The sequence below is a fragment of the Pleuronectes platessa genome, chromosome 4 (genome assembly GCF_947347685.1).
Source record: "Pleuronectes platessa chromosome 4, fPlePla1.1, whole genome shotgun sequence".
Lineage (NCBI taxonomy): Eukaryota > Metazoa > Chordata > Actinopteri > Pleuronectiformes > Pleuronectidae > Pleuronectes > Pleuronectes platessa.
This window is the reverse complement of record NC_070629.1, coordinates 17,671,896-17,690,023: the sequence shown is the minus strand read 5'-3', so window position 1 is coordinate 17,690,023 and position 18,128 is coordinate 17,671,896. Positions and strand designations below refer to the sequence as shown.

The 18,128-nt window shown below is 40.9% G+C and overlaps 4 protein-coding genes across 11 annotated transcripts; 3 read left to right on the top strand and 1 right to left on the bottom strand.

The window, feature by feature from the left end:
• The first annotated feature begins 799 nt into the window (after positions 1-799).
• On the top strand, positions 800-6,458 carry usp30 (ubiquitin specific peptidase 30). Of its 4 annotated transcripts, none has more exons than XM_053421163.1 (13): positions 800-911; positions 1,904-2,013; positions 2,095-2,268; positions 2,347-2,450; positions 2,940-3,038; positions 3,300-3,345; positions 3,432-3,526; positions 3,639-3,698; positions 3,802-3,888; positions 4,109-4,189; positions 4,274-4,484; positions 4,578-4,683; positions 5,160-6,458. In XM_053421163.1, exons 1-13 carry the CDS (start codon positions 841-843, stop codon positions 5,410-5,412), a joined length of 1,497 nt encoding a protein of 498 aa, XP_053277138.1. In that variant the 5' UTR covers positions 800-840; the 3' UTR covers positions 5,413-6,458. The 4 variants fall into 4 exon arrangements, with proteins under 4 accessions (XP_053277138.1, XP_053277137.1, XP_053277139.1 ...); XM_053421162.1 differs by having other exon boundaries at positions 4,572-4,683; XM_053421164.1 differs by lacking the exon at positions 800-911 and adding an exon at positions 989-1,202 and having other exon boundaries at positions 4,572-4,683.
• Positions 6,459-7,286: 828 nt separating this feature from the next.
• On the bottom strand, positions 7,287-9,935 carry alkbh2 (alkB homolog 2, alpha-ketoglutarate dependent dioxygenase). 4 transcript variants are annotated; one of them, XM_053421168.1, is made up of 4 exons: positions 9,377-9,935; positions 7,813-8,159; positions 7,543-7,741; positions 7,287-7,464 (listed from the first exon to the last, which is right to left on the bottom strand). In XM_053421168.1, the coding sequence occupies exons 2-4, from the start codon at positions 8,108-8,110 to the stop codon at positions 7,287-7,289; spliced, it is 675 nt and encodes a 224-aa protein (XP_053277143.1). In that variant the 5' UTR covers positions 8,111-8,159; positions 9,377-9,935. The 4 variants fall into 4 exon arrangements, with proteins under 4 accessions (XP_053277143.1, XP_053277145.1, XP_053277144.1 ...); XM_053421170.1 differs by having other exon boundaries at positions 9,535-9,935; XM_053421169.1 differs by having other exon boundaries at positions 9,695-9,935.
• unga (uracil DNA glycosylase a) lies at positions 9,034-11,994 on the top strand. The gene is made up of 7 exons (XM_053421166.1): positions 9,034-9,270; positions 9,552-9,776; positions 9,862-9,957; positions 10,531-10,628; positions 11,061-11,149; positions 11,265-11,443; positions 11,532-11,994. The coding sequence occupies exons 1-7, from the start codon at positions 9,172-9,174 to the stop codon at positions 11,670-11,672; spliced, it is 927 nt and encodes a 308-aa protein (XP_053277141.1). The 5' UTR covers positions 9,034-9,171; the 3' UTR covers positions 11,673-11,994.
• Positions 11,995-12,915: 921 nt separating this feature from the next.
• pxmp2 (peroxisomal membrane protein 2) lies at positions 12,916-16,295 on the top strand. 2 transcript variants are annotated; one of them, XM_053420832.1, is made up of 5 exons: positions 12,916-13,133; positions 13,483-13,605; positions 14,224-14,386; positions 15,274-15,393; positions 15,586-16,295. In XM_053420832.1, exons 1-5 carry the CDS (start codon positions 13,024-13,026, stop codon positions 15,730-15,732), a joined length of 663 nt encoding a protein of 220 aa, XP_053276807.1. In that variant the 5' UTR covers positions 12,916-13,023; the 3' UTR covers positions 15,733-16,295. The 2 variants fall into 2 exon arrangements, with proteins under 2 accessions (XP_053276807.1, XP_053276808.1); XM_053420833.1 differs by having other exon boundaries at positions 15,581-16,295.
• Positions 16,296-18,128: the final 1,833 nt, after the last annotated feature.

Here is an 18,128-nt window from a genome sequence, read left to right as displayed (position 1 = left end):
CAACCCTAACCCTAATTCTATGCCTAAACCACGTCTTAACTCCCAAACAGCCCAATGAACCTGTGAGGATCACCCAGATGTGTCCTCACAATGTCAAAATGTCCTCACAATGATGGTATTGAACAAAACTTGGCCCTAATAACTACAGATAGACATGCATGCATGCACACGCACACGCACACACACACACACACACACACACACACACACACACAGTCACTGATGGGACTTGACAACAATGGGCTCTTAATATGACAGTATAGTATGATGTGTATTATTTTGGCTATTTACTCAGAGCCCCAGTCTAGTATTGATGGTGAAAATACATGTTACCATAATCAGATCTAAGAGAATCAGTCAAACTTGTAATTGTACCTAAAACCTCAGTACATTATTGGCAGAAGATTGTCCGAATAACAGTAAAAAATCTATATAAATATATATATATATATATACATATATACATCTGATATCTATTTTAATACTATATTCTGTCTATTTCCTGCTTTAAATGTTTTACAAAGACTGTGTGAATACATACTTAGGCTATATGTTTTTTCTTCATAATATCCTGTGTGTCTATTTTCTCCTTAAAATGTTTTATTACTGTACATATAGTTGTATTATATCCCTTATGTCTTCTTTCTGCTATAAAGAACAGTATGTTTAAAAAGAAGTGTGCGCAACAACCATCCAGTCTATAATAACAACCATAGGGGTTAACAACCAACACACACTGGGATGTCGGAGTGTTTTGTGTGAACACATCCTTCCCCTCCTCTTCCGCGGGTCCGTGCTGAAACACGCCGCTGCGGACCACAGTTCCGCCATGAGAGCAGGATGTTTCGGTGCAGACCTGGATCCTCTGATAAGCTCGTCGGAGAGTTTCTTGGCACTGGACGCGTCGTCAGGTAAAATCTCTCCTTCTGGCAAACAGCAGCTACCGGAGCTGAGCCGGTGCTGTGACCCGGGCGGGAGGAACAGGCGGGTCGCGACGTCACCGTGCGTTGGAGTTAAAGTGCAACATGCGCAGACAGACAGACACACAGGGACGGTTCGGTTTGACGTGAACTGTCGGTAACCCCGCGAACGGTGGAAAGTAGCTACGATTTACTTTTTCCTGTTTGTCAAGAAGACAGCTTGAATAGTTATGAATGGAAGCGACGTAGTTGACTGAGGGCAGCCTGACCTCGGTGTTATTGGTAAGCTAACCTGATGCTAACACGGTGCTTCATGGTCACTCAGCTGTTAGAAGGGGAATGTGGTGCGTGTGTACGTGCATGTACGTGTGTGTGTTTGGGGGTGGGGGAGTAGCTTGTGTCGCTACTTGGATTTGATCACGTTTGTTATTAAATAACATCAACAAACAAGTTCATGTTTTCCTAACAGGACCACTAGGGTGTGTTGTTTTTCCACAGTAAACTAATTGGATGACCGGTGTGTGAATCGTGTCATTAATTAATTTAGTTTGCTTCACGTTGGGTGTTGTTTACTCCGTCTTTTCAGAGCAGAGTGCATTCAATAAAAACATAGAAGAAGTAAACAGTGGTTTTGATCCACGTGGGTTTCCTAACAATTCAAAACAATCGTCCAAAACCACCGACCACCTCCATATAACTATATTCTACACAGAAAAATAATATTGTTGCACAAAACTTTGTAGGTTGATTGAATGTTAAATCATCTGTATTTATACGGTAATTTGCTTGTCCTGATGAGCAGTTGATGAAGTTTAATTTAACTAAGTCCAGTTCACTCCTTTTTTGCACCTGGATATAACATTACCTGGACGACTGTGAATCTCAACACACATGGATACACACTTATAATATATTTAACTGAGATGACAAATCACATATGTTGTAAACTAAATTTGTCATCTGTATGTATATTGTTTTTTCAGAAACAAGATGATTAAAAACTGGGGCGTCATCGGTGGAATAGCTGCTGCGGTTGCAGCTGGAGTCTACGTTTTGTGGGGCCCAATAACGGAGAGAAAGAAGAGAAAGAAAGGTGAGATTTGGTTTGCCTTCATAAATACATAGATTTGCTTTATTACAGTAGTAGCAAACAATAGCTTGTGTTTTCTCTCAGGTATGGTACCCGGTCTGTTGAACTTGAGCAACACCTGCTTCCTCAACTCGTTGCTTCAGGGTTTGGCGGCATGTCCGTCTTTCGTCAGGTGGCTGGAGAAGTTTTCCGATTCGCCTATGATCCAGTCGTGCAAAGACAACCATCTGTCTAACACGCTGCTTCAGCTACTCAAAGGTATGTGAACGCAGTCGGTCAGATGAATCTTTAGAGAGGAATGGGTCGTTCATATTTCTGACCTTTGTGCACCAACAGCTCTGTCCTGTGACGAACCTGGGGAGGAAGACGTACTCGATGCCGGATGCCTCCTGGAGGTTCTCAGACTGTACCGCTGGCACATTAGTTCATTTGAAGAGCAGGTCGGTCATCTTGCTGTTGAGTGGTATCTGGCTTCTATTTCTGTGCAAAATATACATATATAATGTAGTGTTTTATTAATGTAAGGGAAATGTAACATGATCATGTATATTTCCCCTTTGAGTGATCATGACTGAATCTCATAAAATGGAACCTTGATCATGCTGTATCCGGTAGAACTGAATGAATCTTTGCCTGATTGCTTTAACTAAGGCATTGTTGTTTAGATTTCATCAGAATATACCAACCTTTAACTTTGTAACAACTCCAACCAGAGTGGGAGGGGTGAGCCAAATGTATAAAGACAAAGAACTGTTTCCCATCGGTGTGCATAGTACAAACAAACCTCTGTTGTATGCCCCATGCTCTGAGCATTAAAGTGTGACAATACTGTAAGAGAATTGTGTCTTGTTCCTCGTTGGTAAAGTGGGATTGTAAAAATTGCCACGACATCAATATCTTCTCTTGTTGTGTTGCTTTATTCCTTCAAGGATGCACATGAACTTTTTCATGTCCTCACGTCTTCTCTGGAGGAGGAACGGGATCGGCAACCCAAAGTCACCCACTTGTTCGACATGCAGTCCCTTGAGGCAAGTTATCATCTTTGTCCCTAAAACGGCACAAAAAGCCTCTCTTGTGTGTCACATGCCTCCCATAGGTTTTATAGTTCAGTTCAGCACTTTGAAGTACATGTGTGGTCTTGAAGTGGGTAGTTAAATCATTTTAACACTAAATCTGCATTCTATATCTCTCTGTCTCTTAATGTGAACCATAGCCAGTGTTAGAGAGTTGTGACAAATCTGCTACAGCCCTCTTAACTGTTCTGTGTGTATGTCTTCATCTCTTATCAGAGTCTCCCGGATCAAGATGATAATTCTATGACCTGCAGAAGTCGAGGTAAGACAATAAAGCAATTATTAATAATAGCCTATTAAACCACACATAATAATAATTTCAATTTTTTTAAATTTCTTGTTTTGCAGCCCCACTTCATCCGATACCAAGTCCTTGGAAGTGCCATCATCCTTTTCATGGCCGTTTAACGAGCAACATGTCTTGCAAGCGCTGTGAGCATCAAGTGAGTTTCTTTGTTTGTTTGTAGCCAGTCAAGTGAATAACACGTTAGTTTGTGTTATTTTACTTTTTACCTTCTTGAGCTGATTTGTAACTCTGCTTCGTTTATTTTACAGAGTCCGGTGCGGTATGACTCATTCGAGAGTCTCTCCCTATCCATCCCTTTACCTCAGTGGGTGAGCAAAAACATCAGAAACAAGTGTTATTATACCATCGCTTCTCACTATGCTTTTTGCTTGTTGCTCTGATTCTCATAATTTGATCTGTGTGTATCCTCAGGGTCGACCCGTCTCTCTCGATCAGTGTCTTCAGCATTTCATCTCTTCAGAAACCATCAAAGAAGTGGTGTGTGAAAACTGCACAAAGGTACATTCACCACACTGTCAGAGGCAAATTCTGGTAGAACATTTCATTAAATAAGTAATTCACTGAAAACCATAGACAGGAATATTATAGTAAGTGCATTTCAATTTTCATGTTCATCTGGTTTATTTTACATCTTATTGTTTTATGTGTTTCTTTTATTTTATAAGACATTTATTTTGCTGATTTTGTTTAATTGTGGTTTTGGATCATTTGTCCTCAGCTTCAACTAGAGTCCGCAGTCATCGGACAAGTTCTGGAAAGTCAGAGAACAACATTTGTTAAACAGCTAAAATTGGGAAAGGTAACTGTCACTTTATATTATTTATTTATGTTTTGGCTTGTTTTGGAAACTTGTCTGTGTCTGATGTGTTCCTCCCTCCTCCAGCTCCCCCAGTGCCTCTGCATCCATTTACAAAGACTGACGTGGTCCAGTGAAGGAACCCCCATCAAAAGACAGGAGCATGTGCAGTTCACAGAGTATCTTACGATGGACCACTACAAACACAAAGTTCCCATGCAGAGGAATAAGCGGCTCACATGTGCACCAAAGCCCAAGAAAGCAGAAAATACAGATGATGTCACTGCAAACGGCACAGGTACGTTGAATTTGTCTCTGTAATATCATTCTACTTTATATGAACCTTTTTTATGGTGCATCATATTTGTTGTATTTTGATTTCCAGATGCAGAACATCACAACAACAACAACAAACCTTTTTCCAATGGAACCTGTTCATCTTTATTTCTTCACTCCCCTGGTGTGAACCCACAACTCGGCCTCATGTATGACTACAGGTAACCTCTTCGAAAGCAAATGATCATGGTGCAATAATAGAAGAAACTCCCACAAATCAGGTCACTCAGTGTTGTGGAGGTGATCAAAAGCCTTTTCAGACATGGAATGAGGACCATGGCTGCCTTCATCAGTCTGTTTAAGTGATTTTTCAGAGAGATGTGACTTTTACGTTAATGTTCTTTGCAGCTTCAGCTTATAAATTTGTCAGAGAATGTTCCAAACTGGTTCTGAATAATCCATAATCAGTTTTGAATAAGCATAGCACAATGTTGAGAGAGAACCAGATCAATAAAACATAGCCAAAGACTGTTTGGTGTGATAGATGAATTGTTCCTGAAAAAAATACCGCCTTCAAAGTCACCTGCAGTCAAGTGTTGGCCCTATGTTACCGCAACACTTTACTATTTGTGTTGCTTTTTAATCCAATTTGTCACCAGTCTGTGTATGTTGGTGACCACACTCTCTCCTCCCCCAGCTCTACAGAATACCTTTTCCAGCTCACGGCCGTGCTGGTTCACCACGGCGACATGCACTCAGGACATTTCATCACGTACCGCCGCAGCCCCTCCTCACCTCACAGCTCCTCGCCCCTCAGCTCCCAGTGGCTCTGGGTGTCGGACGACTCGGTGCGAAAAGCCAGCCTGCACGAGGTGCTGTCTTCCAACGCTTACATGCTCTTCTACGAGAGAGTGCGAAGGCTGGACCTCGCTCTGCGCTCCGAGGATTAACTGGACGCTTGCAACTTCGAAGCCTGAGTGACTTCAGGCTTTCCGGTCAAACTGTCACAGCTGTGTTTGCCAGTTACAACATTGTTATCGACAGGCAGTTAATGACTTAGAGAGCCGAGAGGAAAGCAATCATGCAGTTGTAAAAGAGGTGATTTTACTTCCTGGATCACAGCAACATGTTGAAGATCAGTGAATCATGAATAGATCATGAATTCCATGAGCGGACACTTTTCCATCTGCTCTGATAGTAGTATGCTCTAAATCCAAATGATGATTGACCTGTCGGACGTTTGATCCGTGCAACAGTTTCTGTCAATGTGGCTTCTATAGGACAAGAGAACAGCAACACATGACAATATAGTGGATTCTATGGTGAGAGTCCTGCATCACAACTTTCATGTGTGAAGTCCATAGTGTTATTTCTGTTGAGAATGTCAGAGGCGTGGACTCAGCTCAACAGAGGTAACTCATCAGGACTTCATGGAGATGCTACTTGTTGCATATTCAGAAAAAGGCTTAACTCTGGTTCTCCATGGTCTAATCTTATCTGCCTAATCATTCCCAGCAGTGTACGTAGTCTGAAATGGATCGCCTCCGTTCATAAGCTGTTGAATTTGATATTTTTCTATGTTTCCAGTAATCCTTACACTGTCCTGTTTTGCAGAGCTGCATAGTTGAGGTTCAAGTGCCATGTTGTCTTTATTGCGCAGTATTTGCACGTGGATTCAAACCACGTCTGCTGCAGCTGATGTGAACATAACATATGATCTCTTAATGGAAACAGGATGTACCCGCGCTGTAACAGATTCATAATGATGGTTCATATAGCCAGAGTAAAACTGCAGGTGCTTTGGGCAAGTTATCCTGAATAATTTTGTATTCTCGGTAACTTATAACTGCCTTGTTTGCTCTGACCAATCCGTGAGAAAAAACGCTCCTGGTTACTGTTTGCGATTTGCACAAATGTATGTTCATGTGAGATTGTGTGTATCTGTTTGCAATCTGTAAAGGTGATTGTTTTCAGGTATTAAAAAACAAAAATAATGTGCATTCTAGATTCATTGAAGCAACATAAATATATGATAGCTTGAGACAACAGACACAGTATTATCTATCAGTAGAAATGCCTAGAATCCACGAACACATTTTCTCAAGTATCTTTGAAGACAAAACTGAATCAGTCAGAGAATTTCCTTATATTGACCAAATATGCACAGAAGAAACAAACGAGCAGTAGTTTTCAAAAGAATAAATAAATACATAATTTCACAGGGTAAACGTGACAAAGGCAGACAGATTATAACTAGAATGACATTCAGTCGAGAACAAACCTCTGCCACGACCAGACAGTCCCTTAATATTCAATCAAGATGCACCAGATTTCACACACATTAGTTTTCTAAATGTCCAGTTTTTTCCCCCTCAAGAGCCATGACAATTGTGAAAATGTAAAAAAAAATAAAAGGCTTTATGTTTCTCTTTATCTGGTCAAACATCTATTTCCAAGGTCAAAAATGATCTCAGATGTTCCAGAAACTTGTTGAAATCCTTAAATATCAGATCAGATTAACTTCAACCCGTTTCACTTCGTTGTAATCACATTTAAATTTGGAGTCTGATAAATTAACCTATATCTGGAATAACAGTCATCTTTCCTTTTACCACCACATAGGTTAAAGACCTAATCTAAAATCAGGGCACCATTGGTTCACGGCTCGGTCAAAATACAGCCTGCCTGCTCTAATCAATGAGATCCTGTGATCCTTCAAGAGGATTGAAGTGTTTATCATTGTTGACTCCTTGTCAACATTGCGAGGTACTATACAAAATATAACTGATAGTTTCAGTGTGAGTTTGAACTTGAATGAGCTTCCTCATAGCTCCAGCTTCACAGGCTCTATCTGCCTGCTGCTCTGTTTCCCCCGCGCATCTCTGTGCCTGAAGATGAAGTCTCGTGCTGCTCCCAGAGAGACGGAAGCGATGGGACAAAATGGGTCCAGCTCCTTCTCATCGTCCCGATGCTCACCCATGTGATCCTGCCCATCTTTGTACCTGGTGGAGCGAAGAGCACTTTCATCAGGGTGATGCATCAAACTGTGACCTTACAACGTTTGCTCAGTCATTTCTCACCTGTTTACCAAGACAAAGTTAAAGGCCTGTCCTGTTGTTTTTGTGACAGCGTCCCGGATGTATTCCAAGGTTGGAGTCCAGGGGCAGGCTGAACGTTTCACCCCAGAATAAGTGTAGGTTAAACCTGCATCTCCGTGTGTCGCCTGCTTTCTGGGTATATTGTACAGCTTTCCAAACACGTGGACCTTTGCTTCTTCCCCTGGAAAAGAAACCCATCTGCTCAACAGCAACTTCAATAACATTACAAAAAAAGTGCTGTTGATGTTGTACCTGTAGAGTACACCACCTCCTCCTCCAGCTGTTTAAACAGCTGGTCGGCTTCCTCTCTGGAGAAGAGTAAAGCATAATCACAGTCTAGTCCCTCTGCCTCTATTTTCTGCCACGGAACAGGTTGAGAGAACTCTGCTAAAGCTGCATCTTCATCTTCTTCCTCCTCCTCCTCCTCCTCCTCCTCTTTCTTTACCCTCACCTCTTCCAACAGTTTGATCTTCTTCCTTGGACTTCTTCTTGTTACAGCATCACTGTTGCATGAGCGTTTATTCTGTGTCTGAGACACAAACGTGTCCATTGTAGGAACCTGTTTCGTGTCTGAGGAGCTGAATTTTACTTTTTGAGATCTGGAAGAAGCAAAGAAGAATCAAACATTAAGACAGATTTCAAGATTGAATGTGACAAAAGCATCTTCAGTGTTGGTTAGCGTCACAGACTGTATATAAGGATAGACAACGTAACAACCACGCAAAAGTGAAGCCAAAGCCTCTCGATCACCACCTGGAGGCTGGCTGTGGTATGGCTCACAAACCCTGCCTCCTCAGTTGGGACATGGACCAAATCACATATCTTCAAGGGTTCTTTTCCCAAGCAACTTAGGTTGCATTAGTTATTTGATGCTATGACACCGCGGTGAAGTGTCAGGCCTGACAGCTGAGACTGACTCGTGACTAAATATGTGTCTAAGTGCATTGGGAGACCTTGCGACCACGGCTCCATCCATAATCATTACTCTGGCTCCAAATGGGCAAGATGGTGATATTGTATCGCTGGTGCCTCATATATATTATCTAAAAGTTGTTAAAAATGAACCCAAAACCCAGCACAACTAACTGTTTCCTTTATCAATCAGTCGATTTAACTATTTTGATATCTTGATTAGTGTTATTTCGTATCCATCTGTATAGAATCTATAAAATACCCGTCAGATTGTCCTTGAGGCCAACGTTATGAACTGTTTCAACTCAATATCATATGAGACTAAATAAAACATTAACATTTGTATAGTTAAGAAGCAGGAACAAATAAAAACCGGGCCATGTTTTTGCTTGAAAAATGAGTCAAAAGATGGTCAAATTAATTGTTGACTAATAACCGTAAATCCACATGGTTAGTTGTACATTTCTCCACATATTAAGTGCAGCAGCTGACTCAAACAGTGGTGAACATCTTTCACAGCAGTTGTTCTTGAACAGAGCCCTGCTCATTATCATAATCCGAGTGACGTACCTCTGAGTTGGCGCGAAATACTGAGCTCCCATTCACTGAAGTTTAGTTCATTCCAGAGGAGCCTACATCTGCTTATCTTTCCTGTTCACCAATCAGTGACTTTTCATTATTTCACTGCACCTCAACAAGATGATTGGACAGAAAACGATCCATTCGTTTTTTTCGCCCGTCTCCAAAAAGCGGATTTCTAAGGATTTAAGTCAAACCGACGATGAAGCTAATGACGCGGTGAGTGACGCTTCCGGTTCTTTAGCTAACATGACAGCACGCGCGAGGTTTGCACAGTGAACACTTATTGATGTTTACATGTAAAGTTAATGTAACGGCGCCTTACTGCAGCGTTTAGTTTCCCGCGACACGATCCGCGTCATCCGGGCCGCGTTCACAACCACATCGCTGCAAACACGGAGGCTTCCCCCCGCGTGACGATGTGTTTACTCCTCTGCGGAAGGTTCCTGAAGCCTCTCAAACCTGCTCTGTTTTTTACTCAACATATTACAACCATGCAGAGGAAGAGGAAAGCCTCGGCGCTGGATTCAGACTCGCCCAGTCCACCTTCTTCTGCTGCAGCCTCCCCGGCCCAGACCCCTCTGTCTCCGGGGCAGCAGCAGCGGATCGCCCGCAACAAGAGAGCCGCCCAGGAGAAACTCGCCTCGGCCCACACGCTTCCTGGTTTCGGGGAGAGCTGGAGAGAGGAGCTGTCCCCGGAGTTTGGAAAAGCGTATTTCAAACAAGTGAGAGGATGATGGTGTCACCACACTGCTGCACACTGTGTTGTTGTTGTCTGTGGTTTAACATCCCCTCACATCTCCGTCACAGCTGATGGACTTTGTCTCTGGGGAGAGGAAACGTCACACGGTGTTTCCCCCTGCTGAGCAAGTCTTCGCCTGGACTCAGACGTGTGACATCCGAGATGTGAGTGAAACACTGACCTGGGAACGTGTCCTGACATTAAAGTATAAAACACTTTATTCTGGTCAGCTTTATAAATGAGGCTTACATGACTCATAACACAACTGCCAAGGCAAGGGCAAATTATCCAAGCAAGTACATATGTATACATTTATATATCAGATCATAACTACTAAGGTATCCATAGACTTCTGTTCATTTCTATATTTTATGGAAATGTACAATTAAGAGAAACAGCTGGATAATTGGTGCAGTGTACATTTGTCTTCATTACTTTAGTTTAAAGTTACATTATTGTCATTGATTAAGGCTTTGGGGACCTCTGATATATAATTCTGCATTTAAACTGACAAAGAGATGACTGCTGGATTACACCCCTTAATAAAGTTGAGTGCTAACTGATTTTGACACAGTACAGAAATGAACAGAAACCAGTGGCTGCTTGGGACAGTAATAAAGTACATCCAACATGGTGAAGCTTTGCAGCATTCCTTAGAAACCGATCAGATTTATTCTAGACTGTTTACATCTGTGTGGATATTAAATTGCCTGAAATATATCTGTTTCTCACTCCAGGTCAAGGTGGTGATTCTTGGCCAGGATCCGTATCATGGTCCAAACCAAGCCCACGGACTGTGCTTCAGTGTCAAGCAACCAGTTCCTCCTCCACCCAGGTGAGACGCCTCCTCAGAGTCTCTCAGCTCTGTCATGAGTAGGGTCCATGTGGAGCCAAATGTGAGAGTACAGTAGTAACATTTCCGCACAATTCCCAGCGAGTGGTGTGTCGATGACGTTGCTAACATGGGACAGATGCAAAACTGCAAAACTAAACTAATACAAACATCTCAGAAAGAGGTGCTACACATGTAGAAAATGCAGAAAAAGATGGTAACTTGGAAAGATAATGAGATTTGAGAGGTTTTGGAGGGGGTCGACGCTGGTGTCAACACATGATATCCACAGTATAATTTACGATATGTCCTGCCCCCTGCATTCTTCATATGTGAAAGATAATAGGAGATGTCCAGATAATTGGGTTGGGACATTTTCCAGATTTCATGTTTGAAAAAGGCTTTTCAGTAATTTGTTAAATTTCTCATTTCCAGTTTGGCGAACATTTATAAAGAACTGATTGCAGACATTGACGGCTTCCAGCACCCAGGACACGGAGATTTGACTGGATGGGCCAAACAAGGTACTTAAAAAAAACCAGAGCAGCCTTAATGTTTACACACAGTAACACAACAAGAGAGCTGTTTTCATTGATTGATAGAGCTTCCATATTTTCCCTCTGTGACCTCAATCCTCAGGTGTATTGTTGCTAAACGCTGTGTTGACCGTCAAGGCGCATCAAGCCAACTCTCACAAAGACAAAGGCTGGGAGACTTTCACTGACGCTGTGGTGAAGTGGCTCAGCAATAACACGGAGGGCCTTGTCTTCATGCTGTGGGGGTCATACGCTCACAAGAAAGGAGCTGCTATTAACAGGGTGGGTCGACACTTTAGTTTTCTTACAAACAATATACAGAAGCTTTTTATTTTGTTCACGCATCTAAGTTATCACACTGTTGTTATAGACCCGCCACCATGTGCTGCAGGCCGTGCATCCCTCTCCCTTGTCTGTTCATCGGGGATTCTTCGGGTGTAAGCATTTCTCAAAGGCCAACGAGCTGCTGACGAAATCCGGGAAGTCTCCGATAGACTGGAAGGCACTTTAAGTTGTTATGGATGTGTATGCCAGCGTTACTAACATGTGTTACCATTAACTACAGACAAAAACCAACACATAAGCTTCCAAAGTTTCCTGTTTCAGCAAAACTATGTTTTTTTTCAATGAAAGAGTTTGTTTGTTCTATACCCCAACTTTTCTTAATCGTTCTTGTTGTGGTACATAGTTGTGTCATCTGCATTTGTCAGTGCCTACGTTGTAAATATGTTTGTGTACACTTATGTTTTTTTTTAGTTCAGCCATTCAAGTTTGCTTCATATAACTTGTTTTACTCTAGTGTTGGTTCCATTAAACTTGTTCTAAAACTCGAAGTAGTGTTGTAATGTCTTTGAATTTGCCCATTGAGGTTGAATCTAAAAGATGGTAACTTCCTTAGATGTCCATCATTCTGCAGGTGTTGTCTACACATTCATTTCGTCATCAGCCTTGGTGGATTTGCAAGCACCAAACAAACAAAAAAAACATGGGTAAAAGATAAAATTAGAATAAGTGGGAGCGATACTGTGAACATAATACAACATGTTGTTACTTTTTGACAATAATTAATATCCTCTATATGTAAGTTTTTGATCTTTTGAGTTTTTGATCTTCGTCACAGGCAATCAACTCCATGACCTTAGAACACATTTATACAACCATGAGTTTTACTAATCCTGAGCATAGCAGCATCATCCTCACAGAGCTAAAAGAATTTATGTGCAGGCCAACATAACGGTTTCACACAATTATTATGACACTGTGTGCGATGACCACATGTACACCTGGTATTACTCACTGTATTTAACCATCATATTCAACAATCCTTTTTGACTATGGATATATTTACCTGTCAGACTAAAATGAGATTATTGACATAACATAGGTGCTTGGGCCCGATATCGCTAATCATTGCAATGCAATTGTCATAAATAGGAACATAACAAAGGTCCGTTATATATTGATTAATTGATCATGTATTGTGAAAGCACAGAGATTGTATTACATATCATCGAGCTGCCTCAGATTTGTGAAATATTTTTTATGTTTATCAAGTGTCTGTCGTTCTCTGAACTTAAAGAAGAGTTCAAACTACAACGGCCGTTTAACTTAACAGAAATAATAATTTGACAAAAATCCTTATCGACCATGTAAATAATTAACTCTTAACGGAGCATTAAAAGGTTTAATTTAATAAACCAAAACACACCGTAACTGTAAGGGACGTCGCCATGTGGGCGTGGTGACGCCATGACGCAGCCAGGAAGCCCGACTGGGCGTCCCTCTTCAACTTCGCCCCTGAACCTTTTGTTTGTCGTGGTGATGTTTGCTCACTTTGCTCCGGGAAAGAAGAAGAAGTGACCATGCCTGTGGAGAGTCGACCTGTCCGGGACGCCTTCTTACATGTCCGCCTCCTCCAGCAGTATCTGGTTCTCCTGAAGAAATACCCCATCCTCACCAAGTCTGTGACCAGGTCTGTGGCTCTGTCGGTCGGGTTGTTTCTCTCTGCAGAGCTGCCTGCTGCTGGTTCTCTGCCCAGATTCCTCTGTGTTACTCTTAAACGTTCAAGAATCTCATTTAATTAAAGGACTTACAAAGTTACACCAGTGCGGTTTAGTTTACTCTCACTTGTGTAGATCACTTTGTTTACACTGCTCATGTGTGTCTGCACCCTGGCTTCAGCCAATCAGCATCTGCCCGCAGAACCTCCCCTTATTGTGACCCATGATTCATTTTTATTTCATCTCAGCACCATGTTCTGAGTTCACCTGTTACACACTAACAGCTGTGTGTGTGTGTGTGTGTGTGTTTGATATTTTCAGTGGCATCCTCTCAGCTTTAGGAAATCTCCTGTCTCAGACTTTGGAGGCAAGAAAGAAGTTGAAGCATGGAGGCCCGCTCGGTGAGATTGACACAGCCGGAGCTGCACGCTACGCCATTTATGGGTGAGACTTTATACAGACCGACATCAAAAATATGTCAGCCATGGTGCAATATGATCCTGTGGTGTAAAATGATTATTCACAAAGTTATGGAATTTGAAATCCAGAATGCACAGATCTAAGAGTGACTTGTATCTGTAAATTTATATTCATATCTGTTCCCCTTATTCTATTCAACTTCTTTATCATCAATTGTAAATCAACTTTCGGTTGAAGGTTGCCACTGATCCTCCTTAGTTTCAACAGTCATGACAACACACTTTTAAGGTGTTAATGTTGTACTGCAACCCATAACTTATATATACTCTGAGAAGCTGCTGTAAGCCAGATCCATAAAGAGACAAGGTGACAAGGGATGACATCATCAGCACACATCAGATATCAATAAGACTTTTCTCAACCAGCCTCTCACTCGTTAAACTTCCGAGAATGATCGTGTACAAATTAAATATGTAGACGAGATACAAATCACTGTGTATTTATGTGTGGATCGTGTCTTACAAGTTATATAACTATCAAATTAAATAAAATGTCAATTGTCTTTCTTAAAATTCACTCTGCTCTCATAACCATGTTTTTTATACTTTATGAAATTCATATGCCTTTATATGCCTGTTGCAGGTTGATTATTACAGGACCCGTGAGCCATTACTTCTACCAGCTGATGGAGCTGTGGATGCCCACCACCGACCCGTACTGTATAGTCAAACGGCTGCTAGTGGATCGCCTTATATTCGCCCCCGGCTTCCTCCTCATTTTCTACTTTGTTATGAACATCCTTGAGGTGAGTCATCTCAAAAACCGTCTCTCCTAATCCTCTCACTGAAGCTGGACCCCAGAAATGTGATTGTACACTTATACAAAGTAAAATCACATGCAGGGGAGAGACAAAAAAAAGCAAAAATGCTGTAACAGAGGAAGAGATATCTGGACTTTTGCCCCCCTAGTATAAGTCAACAGTATTAAAAAAGAGTATTTAAATCCAGTTATCCAAAAGTCAAGAGGGTCTACTGGGGAAAAAATGATTGTACAACATATTTTTTTGAATGGCTCATTTTAAAGCATGGAAGATATTTGCCTACCTTATTCTGACGACACTTGTAAGCGTGGTATTAAGGGCGGGTACGTCAACGGGCGCGTTCGTAAATTAGCTCTGAGAGCGCCGGAGCGTCCACGTGACTGCCTCTTGTCCAATCGTGCGTGCGTGATGCAGTCTACCCAAACTACCTTTGCGATCGACCGGTAGATCGCAATCGACGTATTGGTCACCCCTGATCAAGAAGTATTCAATATATGTCTTGACAATGTCAAACATGCTTACCGGTCTCATCAAGATGAGCAGATAATACGATGTGTGGAGGTTCTGTATTAACTCTGTAGTGTCTGTTAATAAAAGCTATTAACACTGAGTCTAAGAAGTCAATAAGCTAGCATTAAGGAAGAAGGAAAATCCTGCAGAGCTTGTATTGAAGGTTCCAAAGGGCACAGAGGCCTCCATAACTGTGGAATGAAAAACCAGGAATCTTCCTAGAGCTGGCTGCCAGAAATTTTGAAATCTGAGAAAGGGTGACCAAGATGACTCTGGCTGAGCGCCGGAGATCATGGGTTGAGATGGGGGATGCAAATTTCCAAAAGGACATCATTACATGGTATCCTCCACTCTGTGTTCAGGTTAAAGGATTGAATGAATTTGAAAAGAAGATGCGGGGAAGTTACTGGACGGCTCTGAAGATGAACTGGAAAGTGTGGACTCCCTTTCAGTTCATCAATATCAACTTTGTGCCTGTTCAGGTCTGTATTTCACCCGGGCCATTAAGACCGGTACCTTTTTATGGTGGTTTACTCACTTGTTATTGTCAGAATTGTAAAGATGTGACTCAAAATCCTGTCGTTGAAAACACGACAGGTCACACACTGACACCAAAATGTTCTTCTCTTTCCTCTGCGGATGTGCTCCTGTGTCTGTTTCTGTTCTCAGTTCAGAGTGCTGTTTGCCAACTTCATCGCCTTATTTTGGTACGCCTACCTCGCATCGGTGAGGAAATGATGCTTCTGAAGATTACACCACCGGAACACAAAGCAGGAGGAAACGGCTTCTTCACAGAGACTCTGTGGCTTTCAAAGAACTAAAACAATTTAACCAGGCTGCTTAATATATGACTGTAAACCTGATCCTAATCTGGATTATAATTTTCACATACTGAAGATCTTCTGAGGAACTCCTAACAAACCTGTGCGATGATGCATTTAATCTATTACAGGCTTCTGTGATATTTTGGAAACATGACTTTCTGTTAAAACAGAGAAAAACTAAATGTTGTTTATAATTAATTTATTATTTTACAGAGGACCCTATCTTGTCAAATGTTATAGTGTCTATAATTGTATGATCATGAGTTTTAAATATGAAATATAAAATTTGGCCTTTCTTGTTTCTTGTTGTGGTCTGTGCAGGAAAGGTTCAGGGAATATCAGAGAGATGTCAGTTCCTATGCCAGACTTCATTTCACTCTTTACAGTGCCCAGTTAATGGAGTTGTACTATGTTGTATTAGTCTCAAATTGTAACAACCGCTTTGAATATCAGAATACAAATATCATACTAAAGCAATCTGTTTTAACCACAATGCTGATATTGATTGCTTGAATAAAGCACTGGGTTTTTGAAATAACAATAAAAATTGAATAACAGAATGTGTAATAACTTCATGATATCTCAGTTTTATAAACAGTCTATGGGAGAGACTTGTCAATTTGTTTTGGGACTTTACTTTCAAGCTTTGTCCCTGTCAGGGTCCTGTAGAATGATGACTGGTTCATGGATCTATTATGCTTGTGTTTCCCAGTCATCTGATTGGTTGAGCTGATGTCAGATATATTTTGAACTCATCACAGTTTATGCTCCTGCTGACTCAGCGAATCAACATCCACCCCTCTGATGTCATTTTCTGTTTCCTGACTTGATTACTTTCAGTTTCTATTCTCCGCACATCACTCAGATGAGACAATAACATGTTGAGGCATGTTTGGAATTAACCCAATAGTGACCCAGGCTTAACAAACAGGCGTGGCCGAGATTAGGTACACCTTTGTGAGTCACACGTCCGAGTCTAGTTTAATTTGATCTTCTTACCATTTTTCGGGAAACAAAAAAGAAACAAAGAAATAATTTTTTTTTTTTATTACAGATAAACGTTACCGGTGAAACAGGTCACGTGACTAATAATAATGTGAATCACTTAAAAGAAACAATTTACTGCCATTACAGTGACTTTCATCCTCTGTCCCAACACACTGCCCAATCATAATTTTTATAAACTGACGCTGACACTCCATCAATAGTAATAGATGTCAAATGAAACTGATGAATAAGTATAAATCAGGACTATTTGATCTGGTTTTTCTTTATCTCCTCAGATAAACAGTGATGTGCAAATCTGAATTTTTCTTCTCAGAGTTTAACATAATAATATAATATGAGAAAGTTAAAACAATCTGAACATATAAATCAATGTACAATTTTACAAAGCACTGACAGCATCAGCAAATATCTAGAAATTAGCACATACAGCTTTAAGTACTCAAAAGGCACTTCTGGCAAGAATGAGTGTTATAATATGGGAAATGTATTTAAGTGTGTATTTACAGACGTCATAGTAAGTCTTGATTTATATATATAATGTCAGTGTCGTGAAAAAATTCAATGAAGATCATAGACTTTGTCATCAAGAGTTTTTTAAGCAGATCTGATTTCACATTGCTGAAGAGCCCATGAAGAAGAAGGAGTAGAAGAAGTGCTTAGTGATGTATGAGTGTGTGGTGGGAGTGTATCCACCCAAGGTCAGACAGTGAAAGGAAGAGTCGGTAGGGAGGTGAGTTTAAAGGAAGGTCAACCATTCCTATACAGCAGATATGAAGACAGTTGTGAGATGGAACAGGTGGTGATAAAACAGACAAAGGAGCAATTGTATCACTGTCAGTTTTAACTAATGTGTTGCCAGTGTCTTGTGGTTTGTTCCAAGGCTGCAGGGGGTGCTGAGAAAAGGTCTAATAAATAAAATCTTATCAGTGCTGTCAAAATGTCATATCAATGGAATTCTTAAAAAATATATGCGCCGCCATTACAATCAGTATCATCAGATATACACACTGAATACTCTTGTTATACAATCAGATATTTAAGAAATTATGAAGTAAAAGATGTTAGGCCTCCTGCTATGCTACTCTCGAAATGTTACTCAAAAGGGTTGGTTTTTTTAACTTCAACTTTTTATTAGCGTTGCAGTTACAGCGCTTTGCCTATAGGGGTTCTGCAACCCCTGAGCACTGATTCTTCCAGAGTTAGAAACACAACAGGAAATAAAGAGTGATGTAAATTCACATTGAAACTCACTTTATTAAAATATTTACAACAGGCTTCTTAATGAAATGAACAAAGACAGAACATTTAGCAAAAAATAAAATTGTCACAAGGAAAATAATAAATTAAAGGTTCGGTTTTTTGTGACACTTTCTATTATCATGAAT